The 23,318-nt window shown below is 35.0% G+C and overlaps 1 protein-coding gene across 2 annotated transcripts in view; it reads right to left on the bottom strand.

Moving 5' to 3' along the window:
• Positions 1–1,383: 1,383 nt before the first annotated feature.
• The window catches only part of LOC129143461 (MAM and LDL-receptor class A domain-containing protein 1-like), a 46,730-nt gene continuing 24,795 nt past the window's right edge, over positions 1,384–23,318 (bottom strand). For both annotated transcript variants that reach the window (XM_054680335.2, XM_054680336.1), the window contains 3 exons: positions 19,988–20,085; positions 10,759–10,932; positions 1,384–1,631 (listed from right to left, as the gene is read on the bottom strand). In XM_054680335.2, the coding sequence (XP_054536310.1) occupies positions 1,416–1,631; positions 10,759–10,932; positions 19,988–20,085 (488 nt within the window). In that variant the 3' untranslated portion in view covers positions 1,384–1,415. The remainder of the gene's footprint in view (positions 1,632–10,758; positions 10,933–19,987; positions 20,086–23,318) is intronic.

Below are 23,318 nucleotides of genomic sequence, written 5' to 3' on the forward strand. Positions count from 1 at the left end.
GAGATTTTTTTGTATTTTTAGTAGAGACAGGGTTTCACCATGTTGGCCAGGCAGGTCTTCAACTCCTGACCTCAAGTGATCCGCCCGGCTCAGCCTCCCAAAGTGCTAGGATTGCAGGTGTGAGCCACCGCGCCTGGCCAAACTCATGAATCTTTAAAAGAATCATTAAATCTGCTGCTCTGCACTCCTCGGTGTCTATCAGAATCATACACACATGTGCACAGACAAGCATGCACACACACATGCACACGCACACACACATGCACGCACACACACGGACACACAGGCATGCACACACACATATGCAGACACACAGGCAGACACGCGCACACATGCACGCACACACACACTTGCATGAACACATGTGCAGAGCTTAGAATGGTCTATTATGCATGCAGGATACACATTCTGAACAAAGTAAATACACGTTAACCCAATATAAGTTAGCACCCAGAAATATACACTCTCTCAAATGAAAAATATCTTTAATAAAGGACCTTTAATTAAAAGTTCTTTAATCGTCTTAATCCAGAATCATGTGACCCAAATTTTTCTTGATTAGTCCATTCAGCTCCTGTAAGAATACAACTGTTGCACTCTCTAAATATGTTGTTTAAGTAAATATAACTTAGGAATATACAGTATGTCTGATTTTCATATGCAAATCTTTTCCATAGATACAGATTAAGAAAAATAAAGTGTGACACTTTTCAGAAAACATTTTTAATATTGTCAGATTCATTGAGATCTGAGGGTAGGAGTGGTCAGAGAGAAACATCAATTAGTACTAGAAAGACAAAGTAACTGAAGGTATAGTGTAAATTCTTTCTATGTGTACATGATCCCAGAATCTAAATAATGATTAGGTTTTAAAATACATAGTTGACTATATGAGATCCATTTTTATGGCAACATTTCTGGCCTGTAATTGATATTCTCTCCAAAAAATTTAGTCAAAGAATTAGACAAACTCCATCTGTGATTTGAAAATATTAAATTTTGAATAGAAACACAGAATTTTAAGGTACAGTTTTAAATTTTGGTTGGCCTTACATCATTTTCCCAAACACAACCTTTTTGCTTTTTTTGAACTCCTGGGTGATCCTGAAATATGAATATTATTACATGCTCATTTGAAGTTCTGAATAAAATTAATGGAGAAGTGAATATTTATAAAAGTGTATTTAAAATATGCAAAATAATTATAATTTTTTCATAATATTTATAATTAAAATATTTGGATGCAATAATTTCAGCTGCAAGCATAGAATATTTTCCATATTACTGCAAGAGAGGCCTAAGGACTAGACCAGTTGTTTACCTTTTAAAATATATATATATATATATATATATATATATATATATATATATATATTTTAGGTTTCAAGAACAGGTGATATAATCCACACCCTGTATTAGGTATTCGTGACTCTAATACATTTTATATTTTGATACTGAGAAGAGCTTAATTCAATGTTTAAAACAGCAACAACGACAAGGGAAAACTTACACTTGCTTTGTGTACTGGTCCTTGGTAGTGATTTATAGGAAATTTCACATTCCTGGGACACACTGATGTCATCTAGAGCAACGGTAGCATTTGATGACAAAACAGTAGCTTCCAAAATTAACTATAATTACAGAAAGATAAAACTGTTAAAAACACATCACAAAAGTAATGTCTTACAATCATATTTCTTTGTGTAGAGGAACCCTATTTACATCTGTCCCATTCTCCAATCTAATTTTAGAAAACTGTTCTGACCAGAACATCCTAATTTAAATTTATAAAACCATAACTGCTTTGACAGCGTCTTATGTACCTTAATGCCAAAGGTAACCTTGTTTCAATTAAAGTGGTAACATTCATCACGAGTGAAGGGCTCTCTTCTCATTGGAGCCATTAAGAGTCATATGCATTTATAATGAGCTCTTTGGGGTAATCAACTGTGTGACTTACAACTCAATTTAATTGAGATATGAATTGATTTGTAATCAGTGTGCTGAAGGCAATGATTTATTTCCATATTAAAATATTTAAATATTATATACATTCATACAAACATAATATATATTATATACATACACAGAAACATACTCACTGTAGTAAAGCACACATCAATAACCACATACAGTGGTTGATAATATTCATATGCTGAAGCACTCAGAGACATCTATTTAATTTTAGTTTATTCTAACGCTGAATAATGACTGATATAATTTGTTTTCTTTCTTGTTAATTACTCATATTTTGTTGTTATTCCAAGAAGAAAAAAAGAGAGAGAGAGAGAGAGAAAGGAGGGAAAGGAAGAAGTAATTTATGCCAGGAATCTTATGAACCTGCATAGCGGACCACCAGTCCAGGACACAGACAGAAGGTACATTTCTATCCTATCAAGGAGGGTCTCCAATCTCAAGGATCATTAAATTTACTTGTGCCAGGGCTCAGAACATGCTATCTCAAAATACAACACCTTGGAGTCAGAACATGCTGTCCCAAAATATAGCACCTTGGAATCCCTCTCTGCCTTCCCCTCTCTTTCCTTTGTGAGAGCCAGCCATAAAGGAATTATCTGGCTTACTTCTCCTCAAAATAGGTCATAAGAACCTCATTTAACTGGTGTCCTACCCTATCTATACCTGGATGAAAAAAACACTACACAGAGAGGCCCATAAAGATCTTTGCTGAGTTATCTCCAAGTTTTTACAATAAGATCATATTCTTTCTGTCCATTTGTATTTCTTCATGATTGTCCATTCATTGTTGAACTTAAGCATAAACATAGAGAGTTTTCCCTGGTCTTCAGGCCTTTGTTTTTGAAGGCCCCTATGTCACATAACATGTTAATAAATTTGTTATTTTTTTCTTTTTAACCTCTCTTTTGTTATAGGGGTTCCAGCCATGTCCCTTGTGATGAGTGAGGAAATGGTATTACTTTTCTTCTCCTACACTTCGTATGATACATTCACTACCCTACATCATAAATGCTGTATAAGAAATAAGTATAAGATCCTAGGAGGCTCAAAGAAGACACTTCATTATTTCTGCCAATAATGAGAGTTTGGAAAAAGATTTGGTGGAGAAGAAGTAATAGTAAGCCTCCATGATACCAAATTTTGTTGGGCAAAACATTTTACCTCGAGAAACTGAGGCAGCAATCGCAGCAAAAACACAGAGATGAGAAAGTGTATGGTGTGTTTAGAAAATGTTGATGGGTGTTAACGGAGTATAAGATTTTAAGAGAACAACAAATTAATCAGATAATAGATGGAGAGGAAAATTCCATGAGTTGGTACAGCTCAATTGGAGAGAAACTAGATAGCATTTGTTAAAAAGAAAAATTGCATAGACTATAAAAATTGAGTTAATTTCTTGGCATTTATCCTAGTGAGACACTCAAAGGTATACACATGAAGGCTTGTGCAGGAATGTTTATTTCAGTGCTGGTTTTGATGACAAATGACAGGAAAGAACTTACATGTGAATGAATCAATCAATAGTGAGAAATACTATACCAGTTAAAAATAATATCTATCGCCATGTGTCATTATGGAAAGAAATTCAACATGTGTTTTGGAGTAAAAAAATTAAGTTACAGAAAAATATTATAGTATAATATTACTTAGGCTGAAAACATACAATGGTTTAGATTTCCAAGTATATGTGGTACATTTATACATATTAAGTAAATAGAAAATGGACTGGAAGTAAAAATAAACTGGTATCTAAAGATACTCAAGATAAAATCTATGGTGGGTGATGAGGGTGGTCAGCAGGGACTGTTGCTTTATTTGCAATTTTTGATATTTAATGTGATGTACATAATATTTTTTTAAGATTCTGATTAGAGATGATTTCTGTGGAATGTTAAACTAAGAAATTTAGCCTTCATTCCAGAGGCAGAAAATAACATAGGTTTTGAAGAAGGATCTTGGTAAAATATACACAAGTATTGTACTTTAGAAATATATTGTGTTTAATACCATTAAGTGACTGTGATTTTTTTGGACAGCTTAATTTTTGAAAGAGTTTTTCTATATTCATTATTATAATACATCTTGCATTGATGTCAATTAAAATAGATGTTTAATTCTTCAGACTCATTAGACAAGCATTTGTTGACCATCATATTTGAAGGTCTGTGCTACTCAGAGAAAACTGGAGAAAAAAAAAAAAACGACAGTTTGAGGCACTTCTCTATGCTCCTAAAGAGGTACACGCTCACATTATTTGAATGGAATGGGTGGGCCCTGGGATGAGGTGAAGTAAAATCCTGAGGTAGTCTTTAAAATGTGGTTACATTATTTTACCTGAAGGGACCCACCAGGTTCCTTTAGATATTCATATTAAAATGGAAGGATAAATCCAACTTCAAAAGCCAAATAAAAATAATATTAGGTCATCTATATTTTGCTTGCTTACTTCTACATAGTTAAATTCATAATTATACAGTTAGAAATTGTAATTCTACCATTAATTAAAATCATACGAATTTTAAAATACAAGCAATTACTTCCTTCAAAAAATGTCTGTTACACCTGTAAATAAGGACCATCTCATGGTTTCAAAATCACCTTCGCTGTTCCTATTTTTTATTGCTGGTTTTAACCAAACTGATATAAACATATACATATACACATATATATGTATATATATGTGTATATGTGTATATATGTATATATATGTATGTGTATATATGTATATACATAACCAAACTGATATATATACACATATATGTATATATGATATATATATCACATATATGTGTAAATATACATATATTATATGATATATATATCACATATATGTATATATCATATATTATGATATATATCATATATATACGTATATACGTGTATATATGTATATATGTGTATATATGTGTATATATGTATATATATAACCAAACTGATATATACATATGCATATATGTATATATGATATATATATCACATATATGTGTATATATATCATATATTATATGATATATATACGTATATACACGTATATATACGTATATACGTGTATATATGTATATATACACACATACACACATAGCCACATATATATGTGTGTGTGTATATATATGTGTGTTTGTGTGTGTATATATATACATATATATATATATATGTATGTATATATATATATATAAAATGTTGTGACCAATTCCCTTTCGGAACTACAGTCAGCATCAATTGGTAATCAGTAAGTGAGAAAGAGGTCACTCAGAAGAGCTGTTTCAACCACAGATGGAGGAAGAGTGAAAACCTCATTTGATAAGATTCTCAAGGTAATTGAATAATTTACATTTTAAATTGAATTAGATGACTCACTCTTCTAAAACTATTTTTTGGGATCTTGTTGATTTTTGTTTTATTCAATTATATTATTCCTTCTATGAACAAAATAATTTCTTGCTTTTAGGAACCACAAAAATTCATAAATGTTCATAATCAAGTGATTACTTTTTACAAGTGCAAAACTCAGGTGCTTTTCCAGACAAATACGCAATTAACATAGAAATCTTGTTTTCAAAAAAAATAACAGGAGCAAAAAATGAATATGAATCCAAGAGAAAATAGAGATATAGTAAGAAGGAGTAGAGAGTAGTAGGAATATATTAATTTTTGAAGAATGATGATGGTATCAATAATAAGAGCAGCAGCCACATTTTATTTAGCACTTACTATATGCCAGTCACATTCACTTGTTTTAATCCTGTGAAGATGATGCTATTTTCGTCTTATTTTAAGGTGAAAGAAACAGAAGATTAGAGAATAGAAGTAATTGGTTGAATGTCACATATCAAGTAAGAAAAATATGTAAGCTGAGCCATTAATGATTATACTATCCTGCATCTCTCTAATGAAATAAAGAGATAACTGGGCTTTAGTGGATGCTGCAGAATAGGGCTGTCTGGAGAAACAAGATTTCATGCAGCTCTAGATTAAGCAGGCCAAGGACACAGCAACTTTACGGAGACTCGATCACCTTTTACTTTTGTGTTATGAATCTTACCCTTCACTGAATCGTCAAATAATGTCAGGAAATTGTTATTGATTTATATCATTGACTCTGATAAAGAGAGAACATGGTATCCATCATTGTGTGAAATTTCACAAAAGGTTCATTTCAAAATGAAATCTAAAATATGATACAATTACATTTTAATGGGAAGCTCGAAGAAAGTAGAGCAACTTGAAATCAATGGACTACTCAGAAAAAGTGCCACCTTGAGATACTAAAACAGCACAACAGTTAGGGGGAAAAGAAATATTAAAAGAATCTATTTGTGTGAAAAGCTGAACATAGCAAGTGAGCAGGCCAAGTTAAAACAGATTTGAAAAATACTATTAACTCTTTGACCTAAATTTTTCCAATAAACTCTCACAAGAAATAGAGGGAATATTGAAATGTCATTAATTTGCTGTTCTTACAGAGAAAACAGTAAACCTAATTCTTTGCCAGCAGGAAGAGCAAATGCCCTACCTAACTAGGGGTGCTTATTTGCTATGAAACCCAAAGCAATCTGTATTCTGTTATACTGTCTACAATTGACATCAAAAGAACCACACTGAATCAGAATTTCATGGCTAAAAGGGAACACAGAGGTCACGTGATTTGATGTCTTTCTTCTTTCCAATATTTGGACTGGATTACACTGTACTGTATAAATATGTTCAGAGCTTAGTCACGTGGAACTGAAAGCTAGACAAAGACTAAGGTCACCCTTAAATGATTCATGCTACTAATCTTAAATCCTAGCCTATATCCAAGAAGACAAACTTTAAATATTTGAATATTTAAAAAGCTAGATTAACTATTTGTAGGTAGAATATCTTTTTCATTTGTTGTCGATAAAAGAACAAAGTAGAACTGTACCTAGCTAGAATCCTCATGTATATTTTCATATCTTTAAAAATACACTCAGAGAAATCAGGTTAAAGCCAGCATAATATTAGCATCTTTTTTTTTCTGCAGAGGATAAGAAATGGGATGGAGAGAGATACAAGGAAGACAAAAGTTGCATCTTCATAAGCAAACAAACTTTAACATTATAAGCAAACAAAATGTTAACATTAGTTAATCCTGAGCTGTATTTAGGTATTTGTTTCTCTCTGTTTTAACTACTAGTTAGAAATATTTAATAGTAAATATATGCAATACTCATGGATTAAATATTACCATGTATGTATCTGTGCAAGTGTATCTATTTTTATATATTGTGTATGTATAAAATCCAGACTGATTCACAGCAGAACATCAATGCAAGTCCACAGTTCCTTATCTAAAGTCTTTGGGGCCAGATGAGTTTTGAAATGTGAATAGCTCAGAGCTGAGAATGGTAACATAACACCGAGAGTGTTTATTACATGACACCCTCTGGGAGATTGGGGGCAGCACTGTTTAATCAAACCTATCATGAAATCAGCTGCCTAAAGGCCTCACAGTGGTTCAGGGCAGCTTGGGTTTTGCCTCTAAACTCATTTTTAAAATGCTTATTGCTTTCCAAACTTAATTTTCTAAATTGCTGATTGGATATTATAGGGCTGTCATGGGCTTCTTGAGAGTGAAATGTGAGGGGATTTTTTTTCTTATTTTTCTTTTACTCATCTGTAGTTTCCAAAATAAATGTGTGCTGTAGCCAACTCATAGGCAGATTAAGTGGGGAGGCACAGAGGAAAAGTCTTAGCTTCTCTGGGGTGAATTCAATGTGACCGAGGCCTCGAAAGAACTCAGCATTGAGGTTGATTGGAGAGAAAAAGCAACACAAGGTGCTGAGCCACCAGCAGGGAGATGAAGGGAGAGGAAGGAGCAGGGCTGGGTTAGAAACCCTCACACATCCATTGCAGCCAAATCACAGAATCTAACCAAACCACTGCCCATCTACAAACTAGTTAATATGCCCCCAGATAATAAGGGATAGTCTCCATTTGCACTGCAAAGCAAAACCATTACTATATCCAAAAAGGAGAACATTAAAGAGAAAACAAAAATTGCATTCACTGAAACTCTTCAGTAATGCTGATGGGTCCATGAGAGCTTCCAGCTGTAGACAGAAATGGCATGTGTTTCAACTCATATTTCTAAATTACTTACTGCTAGAAAGAACATTCTATTTTCTTCTCAATATGTCAATTAATGACAAACTCTGAACGATCTTCTTGGTGAGTTTCATTCTAACTAAAAGCAAACCGAATGAAAACATTTTTCTATAGAATATAAATGCAGGAGGCAAAAGATCAAATTGTTCTGATTTCATTGCCCTGCTCCTTGCAATGGAGATTGACACCAAAATGATTCCATGACCAGCCTTTGTGTCAAATGCTTCCCAATTAAGAGCTGCTAGTATTCATGATGTCTTTGTCCATTAAATATGAGAATAGAATAAATTGATCTTTGAGAAGGGACGTTGGGGACCTTCACTGAGTAAATAAGCCTTTAATGATCAAGCCTAGAGTTCTGATCAAGCGGGAATTCCCTTTATAAAACAGAGAACACTAAGATTTATTGAGTGTCTACTATTTCCAGACAATATCCAAGGAATAACTACAGCAATAACAACAGCTGAATTCTGTGTTTGTGCCAGATTTGCTTCCATGTGCTTTACAAGTATACACTATATAATCCTCACAATAACTGTATAAAGTAGAGAACAGTAATTGATTACAGTTGATGCTTATGCCCTAGTCTTCCTGCTTTCATGGGGAGGTGGTTCACTGTAGTAACATTGCTGTTACTTACCCCTCACTCCGTGGGAGGAGGAAGATTTACCTGACTGTGAACTTAGAAGAGTAACCTGGGGGAGCTCGATTCATCCTCTTCTCCCATTCAACACCCACTATTGGGAGCCAGCCTGTCCTCAGGAGGCATGCACACTGATATTATCTCTGGCTAAAGGTAAGAGACTTCACCTAGAGTATGAGCTCTATATTTCTCCAGCACAGTCAATTGTCCTCTGGGTAATTCTATTTATTCTAAGATCAAGCATTATTTTAAATAAGTGACTCTACATTCTAAAGCCATCTGCTCCAAAATATGTATTCTCTACCTGTTTAACCTCTATATTTATCTCAATTTGTTCAGAAATGAGGATGAGATGACCTTAAATCCCCAACTATTATCCTCACACCCCACTAATGAAAGAGGCATAGAGGGCTTCGGTAACTTCCCTATAATCATACACTTTTTTGTTTTTGTTTTTTTAAGATGGAGTCTCACTCTGTTGCCCAGGCTGCAGTGCAGTGGCGCCATGTCGGCTCACTGCAACTTCCACCTCCCAGGTTCAAGTGCTTCTCCTGCCTCAGCCTCCAGAGTAGCTGGGACTACAAGCATGTGCCACCATGCCCGGCTAATTTTTTGTATTTTTTGTAGAGGTGGGGTTTCACCGTGTTACTCAGGATGGTCTCGATCTCCTGATCTCGTGATCCACCCGCCTCAGCCTCCCAAAGCGCTGGGATTACAGGCATGAGCCACCACCCCCAACCCTTTAACTTGAACCCAAGTTTCCAGAGCCCATGTTCATGGCTGCCATTTTAGCTATATTATCTTTAATATTCAGACTCCCCTGGAGTATTGCTTTTATCATCACTGGTTTTCACACATTAGGAAATTTGATGCACAAAGACAATATTTACACAGTCACTTAGCAACCAATGAGCAGAGCAGAGACTAAAACTCAGACCACTGACTCCAAAACAGTGTGCTTTCCACCATATTCCACTCCATCCAATCTAGATTCCAAAATAGCTCTTTTCAAATGTCATCCAGAAGACTTATATACAGGAAGGTAGAAATTAGAACACCCATTTGACAAGATACAATTGCCTTCTTTTATTATTATATTTTATTAATACATAGTAGTTGTACATATTTATGGGGTAAATGTGATATTTTGATACATGCATATAATGTGTCACTATCAAATAAAGGTAATTGGGATACCATCTCCTCACACACTTCTCATTTCTTTGTGTTGGGAACGCTCCAAATCTTATCCCCTAAATATTTTGAAATACACAATAACTTGTTATAATTGCCCTACTGTGCTATCAAACACTACAGCTTATTTCTTCTATCTAACTAACTACATTTTTTAACCATTAACAAACCTCCCTTCTTAACCTCCTCCTCCCCACCTTTCTCAGACTCTAGTAACCACCATTCTCCTCTCTACCTCCATGAGATCAACTTTTTAGTTCCCACACATGAGTGAGAACCTGCCATATTTGTCCTTCTGTGCCTGGCTTATTTCACTTTGTATAATGTCCTCCAGTTCCCAAAGGTGGATAACATTCTCAATGTTACCAGGCAGCAGAAAGTGAGGCAATAGGATTAAAATATTACAGCCCACGTCAGACTTTTTTCACTACATCATATAATTCAATGTCTTCACTTAGAAATGATTTTAAGTTACTCTTCTCTCTGCCATCTTATTCATTTCTTATCTCCATTTTTGCTACTATTCTACACATGTCTTAAGTGCATAGTCAAAACAACCTCTCTACTCATCACAGATCATGTGTTTGATCTCTGAATGTGTTTGCTTCATTAATGTTGAATAAATTCATGAGCTGCGTGTGTTATTTTGTTATCTGAAAGGATTAGCATTAAATAAGTGTCTTCTGTTGCATTGTATTAATTTCATATGTGCTCACCTGAAAAGGTATGAGCTATGTGTGTTATATTGTTATCTGAAAGGATTAGCATTAAATAAGTGTCTTCTGTTGAGTTGTATTAATTTTGTATGTGCTTACCTGAAAAGGTAGAGTAGATTCTCCCGCTTCTGCAATGAGATCAATTTTTGCATGGCTCCACTGAGATTCGGAGAATCTGATTATTTTGCCTTGCTTTTGCAAGTTTCCATCTAGAGACGTTCTTGTAAAAACTGAGAGATTTGAATGTTGAGACAAATGATACCAAAACTGCACCTGTTGAAAACATGTTTTCAATGATATAAATATTCCATTGACCTGTCTCTGGTAGTTTTTCCTATAATTTGAAATATTCCTGACCTCAGGTGATCTGCCTGCCTCGGCCTCCCAAAGTGCTGGGATTACAGGCATGAAACACCATCTCTACTAATAATACAAAAAAATTAGCCGGGTGTGGTAGTGCATGCGTGTAATCCCAGCTATTCGGAAGGCTGAGGTAGAAGAATCGCTTGAACCCAGAAGGCGGGGAGGTTGCAGTGAGCTGAGATCACGCCATTGCACTCCAGCCTGGGCAACAAGAGCGAGACTCCATCTCAAAAAACAAAACAAAACAAAACAACAACAACAAACAACAACAACAACTATATATATATATATATATATATATATATATATATATATATATTCCAAACAACTTCTGTGTTAAATATAATCTTCTCAATTCTCCTTTCCCCCAGATGTGTAACCCAGTCATGGGCAGTACCACTGTTTCCATGGAAGTTTCCAGAATCCTTCTCTCTGGCTTCTTACAAATATGAGAGGTACACGTTGAGACTCAACGTTACAAAATCAAGTATTACTATACAAACTTGATGTTTCAAACAAGAAAAACTTGCCTTAAAAATTATTTTCTTAGGTTAATTTTAAAAACTGTAATTAATACTTTATATCAATTTAGTCTCTGTGGTAGCATTAACAAATAACGGGGAAGCTCACAGGATACTGTTCATCAATAATTGAGCCAAGTAAGACAACATTCTTTGAGGGTAGGGAGGCTTAATCATTTCACTTCCTATTCACCATCAATAATGACACAATCTAAAGGTTTGATGGCTTAACTACATAGTGAAGAGAATAGAGAGGATTATGCCAGGTGCTGATAGCAGTAGGCCTAACATGAAATTGCGTACTGTTATTGATTCAACCAATATTTACTGACCACTTTCTAAGTACCTGGAGCTGTGTGAGGCAAAAATTAATTCCCTCAATGTTGTCTGGATGATTCATTCTGTAAAATATGTCCACAAAACCTCCATTAAAACAAGTTCAGGTACGCTGCAGTCAAATTTTTTTGCTTCTTCTCATTATCATATAACAGGTCCTAAGGCTGTATGTTTTAAAGAAAAACCCAACATTTAAAGATGAGGTCCCACAAAAGTGGAATACTTCTCTTTAGATTCAGTGACATTTTTTCAGGTTCATTATATTTTAAATTCTTTTTTAAAAATGTTTTCCCATTCACCATTGTGCTTTTATACTGATACATGGACAGATACTAGTGTATATATAGGCAAGCCATGTATTTCACTGTTGGGACCCAATTCCAATGATGAATGTTGACCAAAAAAAATGTTTTAAATGCTTTTTTAAAAAAATTGTTCATTTTAAAACACCAAGCATCTATTTGGTACACATCTTTATCAATGTCTACTTAATTGTGATAACCTGATTTAAAAATTCTGATTGTTTATTTCATTTCAGATTTTATTACTGTGCTTACCTTAATTCACACCTTGACAGGTGAGTTAGAAACAAAAATAATGGAAATGTTTAATTAAATTCCATGGAAAGAGAGGATTCATGTTTCTCAACTGCGATTACATTTTAGATCCCTGCTGTAAGTTTCACTATGTCCCAAGCTTGTAAATATGCAAAACAGAGCTTTAAACCTAGTTGTACAAGAGATATGCATGTCCCATCAGAATTTTGAGCTGTCAAACTGTCACTCAGTACATCACCAGTGTGAAGTTATTTTAATAATGTATTAAGTATAAATGCCAAAGGGATCCATAGTCAATGGGATAAGAGCTCAGAACTTATATTTAATTTACTTTTTTTATAGAATTTGCATTATGCAGACTTAAATTCTTAAGTTATTAAATACCAAGGAATGTTCCATTATCTTTTGAATTTTTGAGGGTGAAATCACTGAACAAAAGTTATTGATACAGCCCACAAATTTTTTTAATTCATTGTTTTTCCTTTTTACTTTTATTTTACGTTCGGGGTACATGTGAAGATTTGTTACATAGGCAAACACGTGTCACGGGGACTTGTACAGATTATTTCATCACCCAGGTACTAAGCATTGTACCCAATAGTTATCTTTTCTGCTCCTCTACCTCCTCCACCCTCCCCCCTAAAGTAGACCCCCGTGTCTGTTGTTTCCTTCTTTGTGTTCATTGTTTTTATTATTTAGCTCCCAACTTGTAAGTGAGAACACGCGGTATTTGGTTTCCTTTTCCTGTGTTAGTTTGCTAAGGATAATGGCCTCCAGCTCCATCCATGTTCCCACAAAAGACATGATCTTGTTCTTTTTTTATGGCTGCATATTCCGCAGTACATATGTACCACTCTTTCTTTATCCAATCTGTCATTGATGGGCATCTAGGTTGATTCCATATCCTTGCTATTGTAAATAGCGCTGCAATGACCATTCACATACATGTGAATGTATCTTTATGATAGAATAATGTCTTTTATTTTATTTTATTTTTTTAGACAGGGTTTCACTCCAGTTGTTCAGGCTGGAGTGCAGTGGCATGATCACGGCTCACTGCAGCCTCAAACTCCTGAGCTCAGGTAATTCTCCCACCTCAGCCTTCTCAGTAATTGGGACTACAGGCTTGCACCACCACACCCAGCTAATTTTTTTTTTTTAAATTTTTAGTAGAGATGAGGGTTTCACCATGTTACCCAGACTGGTCTTAAACTCCTGGACTCAAGCACTCCACCCACCTCAGCTGCCCAAAGTACTGGGATTACAGGCATGAGCCACTGCACCTGACCTACAGTAGAAAAATTTCTAGTACTGTAGGTATATGTACCCAGTAATGGGATTGCTGGGTGGAATAGTAGCTCTGCTTTTAGCTCTTTGCGGAGTTGCCATACTGCTTTCTGCAATGGTTGAACTAATCTACACTCCTATCAACAGTGTATAAGCATACTTTTTTCTCCACAACCTTGCTGGCATGTTATTTTTTGACATTTTAATAATGGCCATTCTGACTGGTGTGAGATGATATCTCATTGTGGTTTTGATTTGAATTTCTCTAATGATCAATTTTAAGTTATTGATACAAGCTGTGACTTCACATAAGTAGTACTCAAGTATGGAAACTCTGTGCCTCTCAACCTGGTACATGCCAGTAGCAGAACACTAAACCTTAAACTCCAAATCATGAAACGTGTCATAAATTCCTCACAGAACTTATTATAGTAATTTGTATTTTCTAAGTATTCAGTTAATTGCATTAAAAAAGAAGAAAGAAATGAGAAGACTGTCAGTAAATGCTTATAAACATTCAGAAATATATATAGAGAAAGTAACAGAGAGAGAGAGAGGAAAGAGAGGAAGAAAGATAATCTATTCTATGTCAAAAAAATGTATAAGGCATTACAGGTCCTTAGGGACCTTTGAGTCTTTTGGAGGAAAAGTGGCAAAAGAAAATGAACATTTAATTATAATGAGCATAACTACAAAATTGTGAAAATAGTGTGGCTGTTAAATTTAAATTAATTAAAATTAAACAAAGTGAAAAATTCATTTTCTCAGTTATGCTTTTGTTTTTGTTGTTGTTGTTGTTGTTCTTGAGACAGAGTTTCACTCTGTTGCCCAGGCTGGAGTGCAGTGGCGTGATCACGGCTCACTGCAGCCTCCACTTCCTGGGTTCAAGTGATTCTCCTGCCTCAGCCTCCAGAGTAGCTGGGACTAGAGGCACGTGCCACCACACCCAGCTAATTTTTGTATTTTTAGTAGCGATGGGGTTTTACCGTGTTGGCCAGGATGATCTCGATCTCCTGACCTTGTGATCCTCCTGCCTCAGCCTCCCAAAGTTCTGGGATTACAGGCCAGAGCCACTGCGCCCGGCCTCTCAGTTGTTTTAAATGCTCAATAGCTCTATGTAGCTAGTAGCTACTATACTTAACATAGGGAATATTGTCCATCATCCCAGAATGTTGCATGAAACAGGTCTGCAAAGCATGTAAGTGAAAATTACACCAAACATTCAAATTTTATTTACTACTTGATCATTTTTAAAGGAAATTTTCTTGATGCATGCCTGCTTCATTCAAAACAAGTTAAGTAAAATGTTAATAAAAAGGGCTTGCTTTTATTTTTATTGGGTCTCCACTAAGGCAGATTTTATATATAGTATGACTATTCAAGACTTTGAATCACTGCATTCAAGAGAATTTCATGTGGTTAAAAAAGTTTCCAACAAACAGTTCTTTCTGAATATTGAAGATAAAAATGGAAGCTCCAATTATTTCATTTTTAATTGTATCCTTATGATTTTAAATTATTTCTATTTAAAAAAAATATATATGTATACATTAAATCATATATTTTACTACCAAAGGAAAGAACATCTGGTGATTTACACCAGTTACTGCATATGGATGAGTACCTAAGCTGGAGAGGGGGTGATAGTCTTAGTTCCATTGGCTCTCGTGTCTGTACAGTGCCTCTGGGACCTTGGGCTCTCTGATACTTCAGTCTGGGACACCCAAGATCATGATTCAGAGGTTCAAAATGAATTCTTCCTTATTTTTCTGTTTTCTTTGTTTCTTTTTTTTAATTTTGATCATCTCCTGTTGAAACCCTCCTCTTCAAATTTCCTGCCAATTTTCTCAACTTCCCTATGGACTTTGTTCTAATTCCTTCTCAATCTCAGAGCACCTTGGTCAGCTCTTCATGGCCATTCTCGATTTTACTCCAAACCCTCAGCCACCTCTGCCTTCTCTGCTTCACATCAGACCCCTTATGCCTTCCTCAGTCTGCTTATTGCCACACTTGCTGCACCTTTATAAGATCTAGAATACGAAGATACAGAAGGACAAGAATAGCCAAAAAAGCAAAATAAATAAATGGGAGAAAAGAAAAAAAAACAAGCTAAGATATCTATAGCTCCTCAAAATTCAGCTGGGAATAAGTATATATTGAAAGAGTGGATCATTCATCACATACATAAACACACAGACACACACACACATCCCTCACCATTACCATAGTGATTTTTATTGCTCCTAGTCAGTTATGCTTTTTCCTGGGCATTCTTTTCCTGAACAAGCTTATGTTGAGGTTTAGAATCTTCAATAAAACAGAATCTGTTTTTCCCGTTTAAATGATTAATCTTTATGTGCTTTGATATACAGATTGGGGAGAGCACCTGCTTGCCCTTTCCTCTGTAGACTGTTGCTTCCTCTAGAATCCATCAGCTATTCTAACATTGATCTTTGGATTAAACACAATGACCAGGGAATAGAGCACAACTGCACCATTGCAGGACATGATCCAAAATTACTTTTTTTCTAAATTGTTCTTTGACTCCAGTTCATTGTCCTACTTTGGGGACATTGTAAGACATGGCCTTTTAAAACTCTTTGAGAGAGATTTGTAGAGTGTTATTATTATACTGGACTTACCCTCTTGTAGTTTGCAGCATTTTACACTGAATTGCTGTCAGTATCCCCCACTAAACAACATTTTGTTAGAGCAAGCATGTGTTTAGGTTGTTGTCATTATATTCCCTGCATCGAGGACTGTGATCAACACACAGTAGATAAGCAATATATATGTGTTGAATCGTAGGTATAATGTTTACTTTGGTAATATAGCAAGCACTCGGGAGAAGTCTCAGAAGAACTATTTTCAGTTTTGTTTATTTCTCTTTACTTCCTTGAATCTGAACCACATGTGGCCCTCTCTGCATTGGCAGACTCAAATGTGTAGGCTGGCCCTCATAAACTTTACTTTGGGATCCAACCTATCTCTGGTTTCAACTACCTTTGTCCTGACTTTCTCATTCATATTTGTAAAACAATCTATGAATTATCTTTTACTGAAGGAGTATTAATGTACTTGCAAAACAAGTTGGAGAATTAAAAACAAAAGAAAGATCAATAGATGAACATACAAACTAACTTTGAAAGCAAAAGCTTCATATTATCCATCTTCCTGTATTTAATTGTGAAGTCCTAAAAGTAAGAGATTACGTTACTTACACAGTAACTCAAATATGAAAACTCAGAAAATATTAGTACCCACATTAATCCCCTTCATACTTTACATTTCCTAGTTAATTGTAAACAGTAACAGCATTTCAACAGCAGTAAGATAGAATAGCTTTGGGCTCCCTCGTGTTCTGTTTGTCCTATCTTGTATTTCAAAGAAAAATGCCAATTTTCCACTAGTGGCTGAAAGGACTTTTGAAGCATAAATTAAAGTCCGCATCTTGAACAATGATTAGCTGCAAGAACAATTGTCCATGCTGATGGCATGTGTTGGCCACATATAAAGTACAAGGTAACCCATGCAAAATGGCCCTAAAATCGTGCTGTTAGAAATGGCAACTCACGAGAAAGCTCAAGTTGCTTTAAATTCCTTTCAAAAAAAGAAACGATTCTTAACTGTATTAGTCTGCTAGGATTATGTAGGAAAAAAACCCATATAATTTCAGAAAATGAAGGCTTTAATCATATCAAAGTACCCCACACTGGTTATCTCACTGCTTGACTCTACTACCTTATAATGAAGAACATTGGTTCCATGAAAGCACTATTATTAATACGTTCCAATGCAGAGGATTGGCTAGATTTTCCAGTTCCCCAAGAAGGTAAGAATTTGTTTTGTTTGCTTATTCTGTAACTTTTATGTAAGAAAATATCGACCGGGTGCGGTGGCTCACGCCTGTAATCCCAGCACTTTGGGAGGCAAAGGCGGGTGAATCACGAGGTCAGGAGATTGAGACCATCCTGGCTAACATGGTGAAACCCCGACTCTACTAAAAATACAAAAAATTAGCCAGGAGTGGTGGTGGGCACCTGTAGTCCCAGCTACTCAGGAGGCTGTGGCAGGAGCTTGCAGTGAGCCCAGATTGCGCCATTGCACTCCAGCCTGGGCGACAGAGTGAGACTCTGTCTCAGGAAAAAAAAAGAAGAAGAAAGAAAGAAAAAGAAAATATCACATATTGCCACAAACTTATTTAAAAAGTTCATATTATAGTCTTAGAAAAATCCTGAGAACCTTAGCTATGTGTATCTCAGACTATCAATAACATTCTCCTACAGTCTACTCCTACTTCCTAAACTGGAAAGCATTACAAAGTAACTCAAATATCCTTCCTGCTAACTCAAAGACTCCTAAAATTCAAGCACATAGAGAAAAGCGTGAAAAACAAATATCTATTCTGGCAGTCTGCAGTGGCGCCTTGAAACAGTCTCAGTTTTTCAAAAACCAAGGCAAACCATTAAGAAGTCAGTATCCATAGCCTTTAGAGATCGAAGCCTTGGTTTTGAGATAAACTACCAAGCACCCAAAATGTCCATGACAGCATTTTCACTGAGACCCCACCTAAATAACACCCCAACCCCAACTAAGTTACCAATTTAAGCAAAAATTAAGTGTCCTCAAGTGGAAACAATGATAAACTGAAACTCAATCCCAGTGACCACAAATCAATGGCTATCGGGAAGCATACAATGATGGGAAAGGTTGATTACATTTTAAAATCATATACATGCATATGATTTCTCAGTGACCCTAGGTGAGTCATAGGAATTTCTAATACACTCTTAATATCTTCAAATTTCTGTAAAGCAGGCAGAATTAACACGTCATATTCCTTTACATTCAATTTTTTCTATATATCTAACATTTGTGATCTCATCACTTTAATGTATGACCTTGAATTAAATCTAAGTTAGCTTGTACTTTCAAAGAAGAAGTGCTTCTGGAGTTTCCCCTCAAAAAAAAAAAACATTCTATATCTATCTTTCTCTTTTTCTGTCTATCTTATAGGATTTAATTAAAATAAAGAGGTGGGGATGGGTAAAAGGCATTTGGATAAAATGGAAATGGAGACCAGGCATTTGCTTTAATTCTTATTCTCACAAAGAAATGGGAAGAAAAAAAAACAAAAGAAAGGAAAAGAAAGTATCTTTAGGACTTTAAAAGAAAGTATCTGTGGACACCACTATTAAGAACTCAGGGCACTCCCACTTAGACTTATACCAAACTGAAAGTATAATTAGGTTTATACCTCGGAATAATATGTCATTTATCACCAGGAATGCCCAAGTAAACTGCTCTAACACTACACTTACAGGCAATGAATTTACTGTGTGGCACTATTGATCTCTTCATTATTTTCTGATAAGTAAAGACGAAAAAATTAGCTGAAATCCTAAGGGCCGAGAGGCATGTTGGAGCTCTCAAAAGGACTGAAAATAAGACAAGCTGAATACAGACCTCTGATTTAGGTGTTATTTTTATGGAAAGCAAAGGAATTATGTTTACTGAATTAACATTATATTTGGTACATATATACCAATGTTTGGTACAAACATTGTTTACCTACTATGTACCAAATATTTTGCCAGGTGCTTTATTTAATCATATTTTAATCCTTGACATTATTCCATATAATCGTGTATGCTTCCAATGTAAACGCTGACATTTAATCCATACAATCATGTATGTTTCTGGTGTAGACACTGAGTCTCAAAAGGAATATACAATTTGTCTGAGCCACAGTTAGAAAGTGGCAAAAGAGACTTGAACCAAATCTAACTAGTCCATCCTCTCTAATATGCTGCTGAAATAAAATGGATATTTCACTCCTTAGTTTGTGTTTGCCTGGCACCAGAGGACTCATTTAAAAAACTCAAATTTCAGTAAATATAATCATTTCCATTTGTCTTTCTTTCAACAAACACTTATTTAACTGACTTTATTTTTCTCAATGTACATTGTTGGCCAAAAATTTTGGCAACACGTATCCACAGCTTTAGATTATTGAAATGACTGTGTGAAAAGAATATAAAATAACAGAAAGCTTTAATAGCCCTCAAAAGAATGGTGCCAGTTATGTGTTACAAATGGTCTTCTAGAAGGACATAGCATTTTGTGTTGAAATAGCGCATGTAAATCTCTTAATTCATTATTAAAGTGCTAGTAAAACATGGCGGGCATTTACTAGCAGAGTAACCCATGCTCAGCGATTTACAACCACAGAATGGCCAGTGGAAATTCAGAACAGTTGATTACCTGACATGGGGTAGTGGGAGTGAGCAATTTTGTAAGAACAGGACTTCCAAGCTTGGCCACCCCGGGGGGGCGCTGTGCCTCCAAATAAATAAACGATCCTGCAAAAACAAAGGGAAAGTCATACGGATGCAAGTTCTCTTACACACTTAGCTGTTCTTTGCTCCACAATCTTATCCTTGCACATGCTAAACTATCAATTAGATAAAGAAAAGTACATTTTTTACATATTTACTATTATGGTTTGTAGATAACAAATAGCATTTATACCGGTATAACATTAAATACCTAAAATAACATTTAATCAATTAAAACAAGCTCTTGATCCAAATCACCTAAACAAACATTTCTGTTGGCTTCATTTATGTCATAGTGTTTGACATCAAATTAAATGAAGCTTCTAAGCTGACAATTAGATATTCAACACGCCCTTATGAAATACCCACAAGAGCTTTATTTTTTAGTTTCTTCACAAAGTACCGAAGGATATGAGCTTATGGAATGAATTTTAGTTTCTCCCGGGTCTTACGTGTTTGACATTGTTGTCTGTGCTAGAGGGGATCAAAGCTTAATTAAAGATCTAATCTGAACATTAACAAAATCACCACTTTTAGATTTTAACTACGACGGATGTGCTCATGGCAAATATGCAGGGGATAACATCTCTCAGCAGCTTAAAAGATCACAGGTTCAGAGCTGCTGTCTGGGGTAGTTTCATTGAATATTGAAGACTTACAAGAAGGCTATACCCAACAATGTCAAGGTCTGATACTGCCCTTTGATAATCACAGTGATAGGCAATTTGGAAAACCAACTATTTTCATTGGAAAATACCGTATTCAGAGAGTGATTTTCCTAGATACAAGTCAATGCTGACTGCACACAAAGGAAAGTATTTAGAATTAGAATGTATTATTTTATAGACTCCATCACATGTTTAACCAAACAACCAAGGATGTGAGTCAGCAGTGTCATCTTTGAGTGGGAAAAATAGAACCCAGTTTATATTGTTTTTAAATCTCAAAACCTACTTGGAAAGATAAAGTTTACTGTCCCCAAATTCCAAATTACAGGTAATGGAAACAGTGCATGCGAGCAAGTTCATTAAATTCTCTATGCTTCACCTAAAAAGGAAAAGAATGGGAAAAGTTGATTTTGAAAAATTCTTCCACCTAAAAATGCTCAGGTTTAGGTAAAATTCAAATGAATATTTTTAAAAAGATGATCAAAATTCTAAAAACAAATGAACCGATATTCAAAGACCTTACTCCTCCAGTCATTCAAAAGAATATACACAATTTCAAACAAGCTGGTTAAAGAAGGTGAGAACATGTACACATTAAGACGCCAAAATCTAAATGAAGCAAAAGGCCTGAATAAATCGTTTAGACAACAAAAGTAACTGAAAAAGTAATGAAAAGAAAATCTAGAGAGAAATGTATGGTCCCACATCTGAGTTAAATTTAATTTTCTTTTCTTTTTTTTTTTTTTTTTCCTGAGACAGGGTCTGGCTCTGTCACCTAGGCTAGAGTGCAGCAGCATGATTGTGGCTCACTGCTGCCTGAAACTCCTGGGTTCAAACAATCCTCCAGCTTCAGCCTCCCACTGGATGTACAGGAGCACACTACCACATACATTTTAAATTTTTTGTAGGGGCAGAGTCTCAAACTCCTGGCCTCAAGCAATCCTCCTGCCTTGGGCCTTCAAAGTGCTGGGATTTCAGGCATGAGCCACTGCATCTGGCTCCTTATTTAATTTTTAAAAAACAAATATTTGCAACATTATTCGAGAAACCTCAGATCTTAGAAAAATATGGAGAGCTCCCTGATTCATATTAGGTTGCCAGAATATCTTTAATTTTTAATAAAATGGATGAAAATAGGACAAAATTTAAAACTCTAGAGAGCAATCTCACTTGTGAGCATAGGAACAAATATTCTAATTAAAATAATGTCAAATAAATTTGAAATTGTTATCCAAAAATAGTGTGTCTTGATTAATCTGAGCCTTCCAAGAATGTAGGTTTGGTTTAATTTAGGAGCTCGGTCTCCATATTCAGTTACAACAACAAATGAAAGTGTCAAGTCATAGAATCCTATCTAAATGTTGAAAAGACTATGAAAAACCAGTGAACAATTTCAAGTCACAAATCTTAATAAAATAAAAGGAAATAATTAAATAAAGACTAGTGAACAACCTCAAAATAAATAGCATTCTAAATGGCAAATGATAAAACAATATTAATTAAAATGGGAAATGACATATTTCTGTCACAACTATCAATTAGAGATAATATTAGGCAATATTTATAATCTTAGACTAATATTATCTTAAAGGTCTGGTGAGTGTAGAAGTCAAGGAAATAAAATATCTAGTAGACATTATAGAAAAAGAGAAGTAAATTTCCCATGTTTTACCAATAATATAATTGTAAAAATAGAAAGCCAAAGTATTCCATTTTTTATAATTATAGTATCATTTAGAAAATTTGGTAAGCTAAATGGAAACAGATATATTACACAATTACTTATCTTATCTTAGCAGTAAGTTTCCAGATACATAAACAGCAAGAAATGTCCAAATCCTGATAGCAAAATTAATTTTTTTAATGTAGGAAGAAATTTAACAGAAAAGGGACACGATTTATATGAAGAACATTATAAACTTTGTGAAAGACTGCAAACTCTCTGGTTAGATGAAAAGAGATAACATGTTTCTAGATGGAAAGATAATAGAATTAAAATATGAAGTTACTGACCATTGATTTGGAAGCTAAATGCTATCCTATGATAATTTTAACCAAATATTTATAAAGTTGACAATATTGCGTTAAAATTAATATGTGCAGGTAAGGGGTATAGAGAGTCTAAACTCTGACCACAAGCCCAGGGACTTCTAGGAACACGTCCCTTGATTTATCTTCCTATCAGCCTGCTCTAAACAATGAGCCAAGTTAGAGAAATGTGGAATTTACCAGTTTTATTCCTGGTCATGGCAAGGAGTTTACTTCTGGTAATCAGAATTGTTTATTGTAAAACTCTTACACACCCACATACCCCAGAGTGGCTATGTGACCAGCACAATATAAAAATTAAAGGACAGAGTGAATAGTCTCCCTGGGTTAAAGTGTTCACATCTGGCTCGACCTCACCTTCTGCAAAACAGGTACCTTGTTAATGCACTGGCCTAGAAGTAACACCTTACATGTCTTAAGAACGTTAGAGGCCAGTCTCTATAACTTTCACAAATGTAAAAGTTATAAACAAGCATTACCATATAGAATAAAGAAATGAATAATAAATAAAATTACTCCAGTTAGGTTTGGTTCAGGAGT

Source organism: Pan troglodytes, chromosome 2 (assembly GCF_028858775.2).
Source record: "Pan troglodytes isolate AG18354 chromosome 2, NHGRI_mPanTro3-v2.0_pri, whole genome shotgun sequence".
Classification (NCBI taxonomy): Eukaryota; Metazoa; Chordata; class Mammalia; order Primates; family Hominidae; genus Pan; species Pan troglodytes.